This window comes from Oncorhynchus mykiss, chromosome 6, assembly GCF_057628025.1.
Source record: "Oncorhynchus mykiss isolate SJ-2025 chromosome 6, ASM5762802v1, whole genome shotgun sequence".
Taxonomy (NCBI): domain Eukaryota; kingdom Metazoa; phylum Chordata; class Actinopteri; order Salmoniformes; family Salmonidae; genus Oncorhynchus; species Oncorhynchus mykiss.
Genome location: NC_143027.1, coordinates 25,000,431 through 25,015,474, shown reverse-complemented (window position 1 = coordinate 25,015,474; position 15,044 = coordinate 25,000,431). Strand labels below are relative to the sequence as shown.

Genomic DNA, 15,044 nt, shown 5'->3' with positions numbered 1-15,044 from the left:
TACCCCATAACAACGAAGCAAAAACAGGCTTTTAGAAATGTTTGCCAGTTTATAAAAAATAAATAAAAATGAAATATATCATTTACATAAGTATTCACACCTCTTCTTGGGTATGACGCTACAAGCTTGGCACACATGTATTTGGGGAGTTTCTCCCATTCTTCTCTGCAGATCCTCTCAAGCTCTGTCAGGTTGGATGGCTAGCATTACTGCACAGCTATTTTCAGGTCTCTTCAGGGATGTTTGGGCCACTCAAGGACATTCAGAGACTTGTCCCGAAGCCACTCCTGGGTTGTCTTGGCTGTGTGCTTAGGGTCGTTGTCCTGTTGGAAGGTGAACGTTCGCCCCAGTCTGAAGTCCTGAGTGCTCTGGAGCAGGTTTTCATCAAGGATCTCTCTGTACTTTGCTCCCTTCATCTGTCCCTTGATCCTGACTAGTATCCCAGTGCCTGCCGCTGAAAAACATCCCCACAGCATGATTCTGCCACCACCATGCTTCACCGTAGTGATGGTGCAAGGTTTCCTCCAGACGTGACGCTTGGCATTCAGGCCAAAGAGTTCAATCTGGGTTTCATCAGACCAGAGAATCTTTTTCTCATGGTCTGAGAGTCCTTTAGGTGCCTTTTGGCAAACTCCAAGTGGGCTGTCATGTGCCTTTTACTGAGGAGTGGCTAGCATCTGGCCACTCTACCATAAAGGCCTGATTGGTGGAGTGCTGCAGAGATGGTTGTCCTACTGGAAGGTTCTCCCATCTCCACATTGGAACTCTGGAGCTCTGTCAGAGTGACCATCAGGTTCTTGGTCACCTCCCTGACCAAGGCTCTTCTCCCCCGATTGCTCAGTTTGGCCTGGCGGATCTAGGAAGAGTCTTGGTGGTTCCAAACTTCTTCCATTTAAGAATGATGGAGTGTGTGTTCTTGGGGACCTTCAATGCTGCTGACATTTTTAGGTACCCTTCCCCAGATCTGTGCCTCGACACAATCCTGCCTCTGAGCTCTACGGACAATTCCTTCAACCTCATAGGTCAACTGTGGGACCTTATACAGACAGGTGTGTGTCTGTATCATGTTCAATCAATTGAATTTACCACAGGTGGATTCCAATCAAGTTGAAGAAACATCTCAAGGATGATCAATGGAAACAGACGCACCTGAGCTCAATTTCGAGTCTCATAGCAAAGGGACTGAATACTTGTAAATAAGCTATTTATGTTTTTTATTTTTTACAAATTTGCTAAAATTGTGTAGATTCATGAGGAGGTTTTTTATTTAATCCATTTCAGAATAAGGCTGTAATGTAACAAAATGTGGAAAAAGTCAAGGGTTCGGAATACTTTCCGAATGCACCGTAAATCTAACACAATATCTCCCGCCAAAATCTGATTATGAAAGTGACCTCTTGATGGACTGCCACTTTGGTGTGGTGTATGCTTAAAATGTGACTATCAATTGAATCCCCAAAACATTGCCTTTCCAATTCTGAAATGTCATTCCATCATGATTTATTTTGAAAGAGCCAAAAACTAGGGGGATATATTGCCTGATGTATATTGTATTGTACAGGCAGAGATGGAAATATCAAGTAAACAAAAACAATTCTGAAATACCTGCATGCTGTCCAAGTGGTTCTGTATATGCATAAAACACACACCAATAACACAGTGAAAAAGAACAATTACACATATGAACACTCATACACACCTTCAAATCAAAACAGAAGATTTTCCGTGGCACTCATGCAAAATTATTTGTTAATAATAATAATAAACAACCACACATTTTAAATAATATAGTGATCAATAACGATGTATGTCGATATAATACTGTTTGTATATACTGAATACACATTTACAAAAACACAATAGCTAATGTGTCATATCAATAGCACTCTTCCGTTCTTATTTCTGCACTGCTAGTTACAGTTTAGACTTTCAAAATCATCAAAATAAAGTCGTCATGGGCAAGAATCTATTATTCCATTTGGTCTTAGTCTTTATGCATGCCACATTCACAACCTTCAACAGAGTGAACAGGGTCTCACAGACAGAGCCAGTAGAAAATGACCCTGGGCTCACACATGTCCGACTGTCAGGCTGAGCCGTACACACACACACACACACACTCCAAAAGCAGACACACACAAACACACGCACACACAACATGGCAGGCCAACCTCCTGTCACCCCCCCAGTGCCCAGACACTCACCTCTAACAGATGGACAGCTCCCTCATGCTCCTTCTTAGCCTCAACCTGAGCCTGTAAAACATAACATCTGTGTTACATTCGAAACACATACAACCCATTATTACCTCAACAACTGGATCATTGGGAACTGGCTGGACAGCACGCAAAAAAACACTCAACAAAATGCTGTTTGAGCTGTTATGAAGGCCATCTATGAAAACAATGGTGTGTAAACATTAAAACAATTATAACAAACAATTAATAATGTATCTTCATATACTTCTGTAGTGCTCTCTTGAAACTAGATTGAGGGGCTCTTCTAGAAGATTCATCTTTGTTTGATATAAACCCACTGTAGTGTATAATAAACATAAAATAATGCATGCTAGTTTACTTCATGTGACTGGGAACATCTGTTGAGAAAACTAACGTTCCACATGAATAGGAAAACATCTGCAGACTTTCCAATTTCATGAATCCACTTCGGAGGCAATTAATTGTAGAGAACGCAGAAAGCAGCCAGGGTCTCTATAGAACGATAACGCTGTAATGAGCTCCTTTTGCTAATGAGAGAAAACAGAGCGTATTTATGGCCAACTCTAAAATAAGTAGCACAGGCAGTGAGAGAGAGAGTTAAACAGAGAGAGACAGAGAGAGATGGAGAGAGAGTGAGAGAGAGAGAGAGAGAGAGAGAGAGAGAGAGAGCGAGAGAAAGAGTGTGAGTGTGAGAGAGTGTGAGAGAGAGAGCGAGAGAGAGCGAGAGTGTGAGAGAGAGAGAGAGCGAGACAGAGTGTGAGAGAGAGAGAGTGTGTGAGAGAGAGAGAGAGAGAGAGAGAGAGAGAGAGTGTGTGAGAGAGTGTGAGAGTGTGAGAGAGAGAGAGCAAGAGAGCGCGCGAGAGAGAGCGAGAGAGCGCGAGCGAGAGAGCGAGAGTGAGAGAGAGAGAGAGAGAGAGAGAGAGAGAGAGAGAGGCTGATGATTCCAGATGATGTGTTGCTTGACATCAGCCCCTCTCCTCAGAGGCGGCAGGGACTATGTCAAATCATCCGGACCAGCCTTTTATCAAGCCAACAAAAAACATCAAGTCTGATCCAACTTTAAAGTTGTATTGTGCTAAAATGCTCCCTGTAGCAGGGTAAGAGCTTGTTACTGAGTTACTTGGTTCCAGCACTCTCTCTCTCTCTCTCTCTCTCTCTCTCTCGCCCCACAGCCTGGGGGGCTGGCAGACAGACAGACAGACAGCTGAAGGATTTAAGAGGATACGGCGAAGCTGTAGCAGTGCTCAACACAAAGCTCTTTGACCTCTGACCCAGCACTGGTCTGGGCTAACAAGAGTGGCGGCCCTCCCTGTGCAGCTAGCGCTGACATGGTGACCTTACCTGCTGCAGAAGGTCAATCTCCTGCTGCTTTGCATTGAGTACAGCCAAGGCTTGTTCATGCTCCAACTCTAGCTGCTGCCTCCGCTCTGCAGCCTCACGCATATGCTGTCCTCAGAGGGCGGGGGGGAGGTGGGAGACAGAAGGAGGGTGGTTTGGGGCATAGAGAGGGCTGCTGTTAGTAGAAGTAAAAACTCATGACATCAGGCAAGTCTCCAGTCATCTGTCCTCAACAAACTCCTGGCTTATATGTTACAAATACTGAGCTTGATGACAGTTATTGGACCTCCAAGTCTTCCAAACTTTAGGCATAGGTTATGTCAAAACACCCATGTGACCAATGTCAAAGACCAATGTCAATTTACAGTTTGTATCAAATGATCTAAATGAGAGAGATCCACCCCCAAAAGCCTGGATCTTAACGTCAGAATCCATACTAGAAGGAATGTTTGAACATGTTTGGATGAGAACTGGAGAAGCTTTGCTGTGCATGATCAACCAATCATCAATCAACTCTTCTCAGTTTGCTGCACCCTTTGTGAAACAATACCTGTGTGTGATGTCACTACAGAAGAGCTGTCCTAAGCAATGATGTATTTGCATGATCAATACAGGGTTTTAAGTTACATGAAAAGGGTGCACAAACTCCAAGGCGTGCTCACTTGTCCGTGGTCATCATTAACAAAAGAAGCCATACAAAACAAAGGCTAAATGCACGGCCTTCCTCAACCATTATGTCAAAGTGCCATCTAGTCATCTTATTGCTTTCGTTTAAATGGCAAGAATCAGAAAACATTTTCATTACATTTTCATGCCGTCCAATACACATCTATCCCCTGGGTTATTTCATGTCATCAAGCCTGTGTGTGATATTGTCATCATGAACAGTGATACCCAACCCCAGCTCTCCCCTCTCCCACCCCTTCCACATATTCACTGAACTCATAGACGCGCCTCATCATGCACAATCACATTCCACAGCGCGCTGGAGTGGTCCAAGCCAGGTGCCCATTCGTACAGGATGGTCCAAGCCAGGTGCCCATTCCTCCTGGACTGATCCAAGCCAGGTGCCCATTCCTCCTGGACTGGTCTTAGACAGGTGCCCATTCGTACAGGATGGTCCTAGCCAGGTTCCCATTCGTACAGGATGGTCCAAGCCAGGTGCCCATTCGTACTGGACTGGTCCTAGCCAGGTGCCCACTCCTCCTGGACTGGTCCTAGCCAGGTGCCCATTCGTACAGGATGGTCCTAGCCAGGTGCCCATTCGTACAGGATGGTCCAAGCCAGGTGCCCATTCATACTGGACTGGTCTTAGCCAGGTGCCCATTCGTACAGGACTGGTCTTGGCCAGGTGCCCATTTGTACTGGACTGGTCTTAGCCAGGTGCCCATTCGTACAGGACTGGTCTTAGCCAGGTGCCCATTCGTACAGGACTGGTCTTAGCCAGGTGCCCATTCGTACAGGGCTGGTCATAGCCAGGTGCCCATTCGTACTGGGCTGGTCCGAGCCAGGTGCTCATTCGTACTGGGCTGGTCCGAGCCAGGTGCCCATTCATACTGGACTGGTCTTAGCCAGGTGCCCATTCGTACTGGGCTGGTCCGAGCCAGGTGCCCATTCCTACAGGACTGGTCTTAGCCAGGTGCCCATTCGTACTGGACTGGTCTTAGCCAGGTGCCCATTCGTACAGGACTGGTCTTAGCCAGGTGCCCATTCGTACTGGGCTGGTCCAAGCCAGGTTCCCATTCGTACTGGACTGGTCCTAGCCAGGTGCCCATTCATACTGGACTGGTCCTAGCCAGGTGCCCATTCATACTGGACTGGTCCTAGCCAGGTGCCCATTCATACTGGACTGGTCCTAGCCAGGTGCCCATTCATACTGGACTGGTCCTAGCCAGGTGCCCATTCATACTGGACTGGTCCGAGCCAGGTGCCCATTCATACTGGACTGGTCCTAGCCAGGTGGCCTTTCGTGTCATAGGAAAGCAGCCCAGACAAATAGGGAGAGCTAGCATGGCCAGTGGGGTGAAGAAAAGCATTCAAAATGGGGCTAGAGTGGTCTGCTCCCCATACAAATGGACATAGCAGTGATACCTAATCAATCTAGCGGGAGAGAGGGGGGGTGGAGGGGAAGGAGATGGAGTGGTAGGGGGTAGGGGTGAGGGGTAGGGGATGGAGGGGTAGGGAATGGATGGGTAGGTGGTAGGGGTGAGGGGTAGGGGTGAGGGGATGGAGGGGTAGGGGATGGAGGGGTAGGTGGTAGGATGGGGAAGGGGATGGAGGGGTAGGGGATGGAGGGGTAGGTGGTAGGGGTGAGGGGTAGGGGTGAGGGGATGGAGGGGTAGGGGATGGAGGGGTAGGTGGTAGGATGGGGAAGGGGATGGAGGGGTAGGGGATGGAGGGGTAGGGGATGGAGGGGTAGGTGGTAGGATGGGGAAGGGAATGGAGGGGTAGGGGATGGAGGGGTAGGGGATAGAGGGGTAGGGGATGGAGGGGTAGGTGGTAGGGGTGAGGGGTAGGGGATGGAGGGGTAAGTGGTGGGGGGATGGGTAGTTGGTAGGGGTGAGGGGTAGGGGATGGAGGGGTAGGGGTGAGGGGTAGGGGATGGAGGGGTAGGTGGTGGGGGAATGGGTAGTTGGTAGGGGTGAGGGGTAGGGGATGGAGGGGTAGGTGGTAGGGGTCAGGGGTAAGGAATGGAGGGGTAGGTGGTGGGGGGATGGGTAGTTGGTAGGGGTGAGGGGTAGGTGGTAGGGGATGGAGGGATAGGTGGTAGGGGATGGAGGGGTAGGTGGTAGGGGATGGAGGGGTAGGGGATGGAGGGATAGGTGGTAGGGGTGAGTGGAAGGTGTTAGGGGTGAGGGGTAGGTGGTAGGGGTGAGGGGTAGGTGGTAGGGGTGAGGGGTAGGTGGTAGGGGTAGGTGGTAGGGGATGGAGGGATAGGTGGTAGGGGATGGAGGGGTAGGTGGTAGGGGATGGAGGGGTAGGTGGTAGGGGATGGATGGGTAGGTGGTAGGGGATGGAGGGGTAGGGGATGGAGGGGTAGGTGGTAGGGGATGGATGGGTAGGTGGTAGGGGATGGAGGGGTAGGGGATGGAGGGGTAAGCGTGGGGAGGACAGACTGCTCCAAGCTTCCTAGTCTTTCACAGCTGGTCAAGCTGTTCTGGTCAAGCTTCCTCCCACATCGGCACTGGAAGGCAACAGACAGGTCAGGGATATTATATATGAGAGAGAGAGGAGAGGGAGAGAGAGAAAGATAGAGAGTTGGTGAGGGAAGGGTAGAGGCTGGCTCTGTTAAACAACCTGAGCTAGGGCTATGATTCTTATTAGTCACAGACATACAGTAGAGATACAGTAGAGATACAGTAGAGATGCAGTAGAGATGCAGTAGACATACAGTAGAGATACAGCAGATATAAAATAAGGTTATCTACAGTGTGTCTCCAGACTCTCACCTTTAGCACCTGCTCTAGGTTCTCCAGTTTGCCTTGGAGCTGGGTCTTCTCCCGCAGGGCTGAATCTCTCTCCTGAGTCACAACACCGAGGGTCTCTTTGAGCTGCTCATACTCTGACTTCACCTGCACACAGAGAGCACAGCACAACACAGGTGTTTATCAAAAACGACTGATTTCAGCACTCAAAGAATAGCCCGCAATTACACAGAACATTTTTCTGAATGGCTGACTGGCTGGGTGGCTGGCTGGCTGGCTGGCTGACTGGCTGGCTGTCTGGCTGACTGACTGGCTGGCTGGCTGGCTGGCTGGCTGGCTGGCTGGCTGGCTGGCTGGCTGGCTGGCTGGCTGGATGGCTGGCTGGCTGGCTGGCTGACTGCTGATGACAGCTACAGTACAATAATGGTGGAGTAATGAAACTGGGTCTGGGATCAACTACTGTATACATTTGTAATTCTTTGTTCTTATTCAAAAAGGAAACCTGAACAGAGTTAAGTGAATGAAGTTGTATTTTGTAATGCACTACTATAGCTACTGCTACTGTAAAATACAATTAGAAATAGGATGGCTGCCATGTAATCACAACATTTATACTATGACTCACACACGGAAGGAGGCTGTAACACCAACAACAACACACAGAACTACTTCAGAGTCATTGGTCCATCTCCACACAGTGGTGGGGGGTGGGGGGGGGGGTATGTCTGTAGAAGGATGAAAGGCATTGTTGTGTCTCAGCTAAGTTGGCCAGATAGGACTGAACAGTATGGTGGGAGTGCAGATGGGAGGTGCCATTATATTACCATGCTCCGCCCCTTCTCAGTAGTCTTCTCGTCACTCTAAGAGATGATGATAAGGAACACAAAGGTGCAGGCGAGGCGATGGAAGGTCTAATATCCGCCCATGCACCCTGCAGAGTGCTCCCCTCATATCCGCCTCAGTGATAACTCTGACGGATGGCTGTCTTGTCAGGACAGCCTAGTGTCCTGATAAGACATTAATAACCAGCATCTCCCTCCTCAACTCCCTCCACACCCAACAGCTACCTGACAATCAACTCCTCCAGGAAATTGCCTTAGTGTCGATACAGAGGACTTACGATGATTGATACAGAGGACCCCTGTCTTGGTGTTATCAGCTGGGCAGGAAGGAAGGTCTGAGGTGTGAGGAGCTCACAGGAAGTGCTCTAATACTATCAGAGGCTCAGGGTTCTAGCCATGTTACAGATGAGACTGGAGACACTAGCAGCTTCAACATCAGCACTACGCTTATGGAAAATAAACACATTAATTTATATAACAGGAGAGAGAGAGGCCAGGGCAGCTTTAGCAGCATGCCACTGTGATGCAAACAGCCCTCTGATAAGGCAGGAAGACAGAGCCCAAGCCCACCGCCTTTTATTATGAAAACCCCTGATAATTTAGTCCAGGGATCATCAACTTTGTCTAGAGCGGATGGTCATGGGACCGGAACATAATTACAAATCATTTGTAGACTGCAAATTTGACCGCAAGAAGGCCAAACAGACATGTTTGACTAAAACATAATCAGTTCAAACCTTGCTTACATTTGAAGTCGGAAGTTTACACACACCTTAGGCAAATACATTTAAACTCAGGCTTTCACAATTCCTGACATTTAATCCTAGTAAAAATTCCCTGTTTTAGGTCAGTTAGGATCACCACTTTATTTTAAGAATTTGAAATGTCAGAATAATCGTAGAGAGAATTATTTATTTCAGTTTTTATTTCTTTCATCACATTCCCAGTGGGTCAGAAGTTTACATACACTCAATTAGTACTTGGTGGCATTGCCTTTAAATTGTTTGACTTGGGTCCAACGTTTCGGGTAGCCTTCCACAAGCTTCCCACAACAGGTTGGGTGGATTTCGGCCCATTGGTTGGGTGGATTTCGGCCCATTACTCCTTACAGAGCTGGTGTAACTGAGTCAGGTTTGTAAGCCTCCTTGATCGCACACGCTTTTTCACTTTTTCAGTTTTTCAGTCCATCCCAAAACCTTGACTTTGTTGTCAATAAGCCATTTTGCCACAACTTTGGAAGTATGCTTGGGATCATTGTCCATTTGGAAGACCCATTTGCGACCAAGCTTTAACTTCCTGACTGATGTCTTGAGATATTGCTTCAATATATCCACATAATTTTCCTCCCTAATGAATCCATCTATTTTGTGAAGTGCACCAGTGCCTCCTGCAGCAAAGCACCCCCACAACATGATGCTGCCACCCCTGTGTTTCACGGTTGGGATGGTGTTCTTTGGCTTGCAAACCTCCCCCTTTTTCCTCCAAACATAACGATGGTCATTATGGCCAAACAGTTATATTTTTGTTTCATCAGACCAGAGGACATTTCTCCAAAAAGTACGATCTTTGTCCCCATGTTTAGTTTTAAACCGTAGTCTGGCTTTTTAATGGCAGTTTTGGAGCAGTGGCTTCTTCCTTGCTGACAGCCTTTCAGGTTATGTCAATATAGGACTAGTTTTACTGATGATATAGATACTTTTGTACCTGTTTCCTCCAGCATCTTCACAAGGTCATTTGCTATTGTTCTGGGATTGAGTTGCACTTTTCGCAGTACATTCATCTCTAGGAGACAGAAAGCATCTCCTTCTTGAGTGGTATGATGGCTGCGTGGTCCCATGGTGTTTATACTTGTGTACTATTGTTTGTACAGATGAACGTGGTACCTTCAGGCGTTTGGAAATTGCTCCCAAGGATGAACCAGACTTATGGAGGTCTACAATTTTTTTTCTGAGGTCATGGCTGATTTCTTTTGATTTTCCTATGATGTCAAGCAGAGGCACTGACTTTGAAGATAGGCCTTGAAATACATCCACAGGTACACTCAGGTACACTCAAATGATGTCAATTAGCCTATCAGAAGCTTCTAAAGCCATGACATCATTTTATGTCATTTTCCAGTCTGGTTAAAGGCACAGTCAACTTAGTGTATGTAAACTTCTCACCCACTATAATTGTGATACAGTGAACTATAAGTGAAATAATCTGTCTGTAAACAATTGTTGGAAAAATTACTTGTGTCATGCGCCAAGTAAATGTACTAACCGACTTGCCAAAACTATAGTTTGTTAACAAGAAATTTGTGGAGTGGTTGAAAAACAAGTTTTAATGACTCCAACCTAAGTGTATGTAAACTTCTGACTTCAACTGTATATATGATCACGTCATGTCTCTCTACTTGTGAATAGATTTCTTAAATTAAAAGGACTTGGAGCTGATTTCCTGGTCTTTCCATTAATGAAAGAAAAGAATGGGGGGAAAAATGGGAGGGCTACAGAAAACTTGGGGGCCAAATAAAACCACCTGCGGGGGTCGCCAGCTGGGGAACCCTGATTTAGTCCCAGTCACATTTAGTCCCATTCCCAGAGAGTGGAATGGAGTGAACCCCTGAGACGGTGTGTGCAGAGGTTTCATTGTGTAGTCATAAATCATAGCAGCACATTGTAGCCACAGATAGAACAAAGAGCCAGATATTTCACTGAATGTATAAATCTAAAGCATCCGGTTGGCATTTCCCCTCACCACCAAATATGGTGATGAGAGGAAGACGAGTGGCCGGCAGTGAAAGAAGATTAAACATTTGACCTCAATATAGTTTTCTGTTCCCAAAACTAGAATGTTAAGAACAGAGTGGACTAAGTTTTGTAGACTTTACCCTTCGCCAAAGTAAAAAATGGTGTTGTTTGGAAGGAGTGCAAGGGCGGATTGAGTTATTGCACATGCGCAAATCACAGAGTAAGTGTTCCCTAATGGAAATATACAAATATATGCAGAACACAGTAAATATGATCTCACTAGCTCATGCTGTGCTCTGCCCAAATCCTTCCTTGTTCTGCCCGCTATGATTAATTTGCTTCGTTGGAAACGACAGGCTGTGGTTTATATTGGGTTAGTTATTGTCTTTTTATTATTAGTTAGATTGTCTTGTACACATTCACAGCTAAAAGCAGAATTGCAGTATACAGACAAAAATAAAAAAGGTGAAAAAAGTGTAGATTGAAGTCTAGTCTTGACAGGTTCAGATGATGCCTACTCTTGGTGATGACAGGTTCAGATGGTGCCTACTCTTGGTGATGACAGGTTCAGATGGTGCCTACTCTTGGTGATGACAGGTTCAGATGGTGCCTACTCTTGGTGATGTCTCTAGTCTTGACAGGTTCAGGTGGTGCCTACTCTTGGTGATGTCTCTACTCTTGACAGGTTCAGATGGTGCCTACTCTTGGTGATGTCTCTACTCTTGACAGGTTCAGATGGTGCCTGCTCTTGGTGATGTCTCTACTCTTGACAGGTTCAGATGATGCCTACTCTTGGTGATGTCTCTACTCTTGACAGGTTCAGATGGTGCCTGCTCTTGGTGATGACAGGTTCAGATGGTGCCTACTATTGGTGATGTCTCTACTCTTGACAGGTTCAGATGGTGCCTACTCTTGGTGATGTCTCTACTCTTGACAGGTTCAGATGATGCCTGCTCTTGGTGATGACAGGTTCAGGTGGTGCCTACTCTTGGTGATGTCTCTACTCTTGACAGGTTCAGATGATGCCTACTCTTGGTGATGTCTCTACTCTTGACAGGTTCAGATGATGCCTGCTCTTGGTGATGTCTCTACTCTTGACAGGTTCAGATGATGCCTACTCTTGGTGATGTCTCTACTCTTGGTGATGACAGGTTCAGATGATGCCTACTCTTGGTGATGTCTCTACTCTTGGTGATGACAGGTTCAGATGATGCCTACTCTTGGTGATGTCTCTACTCTTGACAGGTTCAGATGATGCCTACTCTTGGTGATGTCTCTACTCTTGGTGATGACAGGTTCAGATGGTGCCTACTCTTGGTGATGTCTCTACTCTTGACAGGTTCAGATGGTGCCTACTCTTGGTGATGTCTCTACTCTTGACAGGTTCAGATGGTGCCTACTCTTGGTGATGTCTCTACTCTTGACAGGTTCAGATGGTGCCTACTCTTGGTGATGTCTCTACTCTTGACAGGTTCAGATGATGCCTACTCTTGGTGATGTCTCTACTCTTGACAGGTTCAGATGATGCCTACTCTTGGTGATGACAGGTTCAGATGGTGCCTACTCTTGGTGATGACAGGTTCAGATGATGCCTACTCTTGGTGATGACAGGTTCAGATGATGCCTACTCTTGGTGATGTCTCTACTCTTGACAGGTTCAGATGATGCCTACTCTTGGTGATGACAGGTTCAGATGGTGCCTACTCTTGGTGATGACAGGTTCAGATGATGCCTACTCTTGGTGATGTCTCTACTCTTGACAGGTTCAGATGATGCCTACTCTTGGTGATGTCTCTACTCTTGGTGATGACAGGTTCAGATGGTGCCTACTCTTGGTGATGTCTCTACTCTTGACAGGTTCAGATGGTGCCTACTCTTGGTGATGTCTCTACTCTTGACAGGTTCAGATGGTGCCTACTCTTGGTGATGTCTCTACTCTTGACAGGTTCAGATGATGCCTACTCTTGGTGATGTCTCTACTCTTGACAGGTTCAGATGGTGCCTACTCTTGGTGATGTCTCTACTCTTGACAGGTTCAGATGGTGCCTACTCTTGGTGATGTCTCTACTCTTGACAGGTTCAGATGGTGCCTACTCTTGGTGATGTCTCTACTCTTGACAGGTTCAGATGATGCCTACTCTTGGTGATGTCTCTACTCTTGACAGGTTCAGATGATGCCTACTCTTGGTGATGACAGGTTCAGATGGTGCCTACTCTTGGTGATGTCTCTACTCTTGACAGGTTCAGATGATGCCTACTCTTGGTGATGTCTCTACTCTTGACAGGTTCAGATGATGCCTACTCTTGGTGATGTCTCTACTCTTGACAGGTTCAGATGATGCCTACTCTTGGTGATGTCTCTACTCTTGACAGGTTCAGATGATGCCTACTCTTGGTGATGTCTCTACTCTTGACAGGTTCAGATGATGCCTACTCTTGGTGATGTCTCTACTCTTGACAGGTTCAGATGATGCCTACTCTTGGTGATGACAGGTTCAGATGGTGCCTACTCTTGGTGATGTCTCTACTCTTGACAGGTTCAGATGGTGCCTACTCTTGGTGATGTCTCTACTCTTGACAGGTTCAGATGGTGCCTACTCTTGGTGATGTCTCTACTCTTGACAGGTTCAGATGATGCCTACTCTTGGTGATGTCTCTACTCTTGACAGGTTCAGATGATGCCTACTCTTGGTGATGACAGGTTCAGATGATGCCTACTCTTGGTGATGTCTCTACTCTTGACAGGTTCAGATGGTGCCTACTCTTGGTGATGACAGGTTCAGATGATGCCTACTCTTGGTGATGTCTCTACTCTTGACAGGTTCAGATGGTGCCTGCTCTTGGTGATGTCTCTACTCTTGACAGGTTCAGATGGTGCCTGCTCTTGGTGATGACAGGTTCAGATGGTGCCTGCTTTTGGTGATGTCTCTACTCTTGACAGGTTCAGATGGTGCCTGCTCTTGGTGATGTCTCTCCTCTTGACAGGTTCAGATGGTGCCTGCTATTGGTAATGTCTCTCCTCTTGATAGGTTCAGATGGTGCCTGCTCTTGGTGATGTCTCTAGTCTTGACAGGTTCAGATGGTGCCTGCTCTTGGTTAAGGTCATTCTGCTGGCAGCCCAGTTGGATGGTACAAAGGAGGGACAGGTTTGATGATGATGGTGGTGCTTGAGTTAAGCTTGCTGGTCCTGATGTTGTTTGCAGTCCTCAGCGCTCTATAGCAACTGTACGACTCCTCTACTAGCAATGTGTAGCACCAACTTGGGTGATGCTTCTTCTTCTGATGCTGATACAGGCACTAAAAGCTCACCAAACATCAGTCCAGTATATAAAGTCACCCTCATACTATGAGGGAGCACTCTCTGCCATCTCCACACTGCAGTTCTCTCACTTTGGTTGAAAATAGAAGCCAGTGCTGTGCATCACTTGAATGCAGTGGACAGTTAGCTATAGAGCTAGTTTAGCAAACCAAACAAATCCATCTGCCATACATTCTGCTACTCTGTTGGTCAAGGCAACTAAATATATTAAATCAAAATTCAATGAGTTATCAAACAAATAATTAAATAAATCATTTAAAAACACTTAAATCAGCTAAATATGTACAATGTTTACAGGAGCTCTCAAACTACGCTGCCATTACTACAGCACCATGGCAACCATCTGTGGTGTGGCTTTCTCTCCTACAGTACCTACCTGCTCATTCTGGACTGCCTTTTTGCTATTGTTGAACAAGTGGTGACTCAAGTGCTTTTTCTCCTTGAGAACATCTTGAAGCTCATTTTCCTGGACAGAGAGGGAAGAGAGAGCAGATAGAGAACAGTGTTTAGACCTCAGAGGAGAGGAGCTCCTGATTATGCCAGTAGAGTAAGCTGCTGCTGTACTCAACAGAGCAGACGTGTTTCAGCCATAGGTGCTGCATTGATCCTCCACTGGTGGTTTGCTCATCTGTCCTAGGAAGCATCCCACTGGGCAGGCACTGGTTGAATCAACGTTGCGTCCACGTTATTTAAATGAAATGACGTAGAACCAACGTGGAATAGACATTGAACTGACGCCTGTGCCCAGTGGGATGACTAAAGGAACAACATGCCTTCATGAAAAACCAACATTTTCATGGCAGTTGACATAAAAACACAAATGCCAGATCTTACTGCAATGCGTTAGATGTAGTTGGTCGGAAGAGAAACAGATAGAAAAAAATAGCATATTTAACCAAGTAATGTTTCCACTGACACCGAATGCAAATAAGATTAGCATTTTTATACCCACTCTAGACACTCATGGCATCCTCCCCCACCCTTCTTCCCACTAAGTGTGTCAGGGGGAGATTAAAAAACATCCATTCATTGCAGAGGAGGAAAACGTAATTAGATTCAATCAACAGCCATGAGGGTGCCGCAGATGCAATTTGGAGTGTCAACTGAAGAACTTCTCTCTTTTGTGATGTGCAGTTCACTTTAACTACAGCGGCAGGCAAAGCAAAGGC

General features: G+C 46.6%; 1 protein-coding gene across 3 annotated transcripts in view; it reads right to left on the bottom strand.

The window, feature by feature from the left end:
- Window positions 1–15,044, bottom strand: part of LOC110525587 (syntaxin-2) — a 146,773-nt gene that overhangs the window by 34,931 nt on the left and 96,798 nt on the right. For all 3 annotated transcript variants that reach the window (XM_090237411.1, XM_090237409.1, XM_090237410.1), the window contains 5 exons: window positions 14,252–14,341; window positions 7,007–7,129; window positions 3,561–3,665; window positions 2,205–2,255; window positions 1,606–1,626 (listed from right to left, as the gene is read on the bottom strand). In XM_090237411.1, the coding sequence (XP_090093537.1) occupies window positions 1,606–1,626; window positions 2,205–2,255; window positions 3,561–3,665; window positions 7,007–7,129; window positions 14,252–14,341 (390 nt within the window). The remainder of the gene's footprint in view (window positions 1–1,605; window positions 1,627–2,204; window positions 2,256–3,560; window positions 3,666–7,006; window positions 7,130–14,251; window positions 14,342–15,044) is intronic.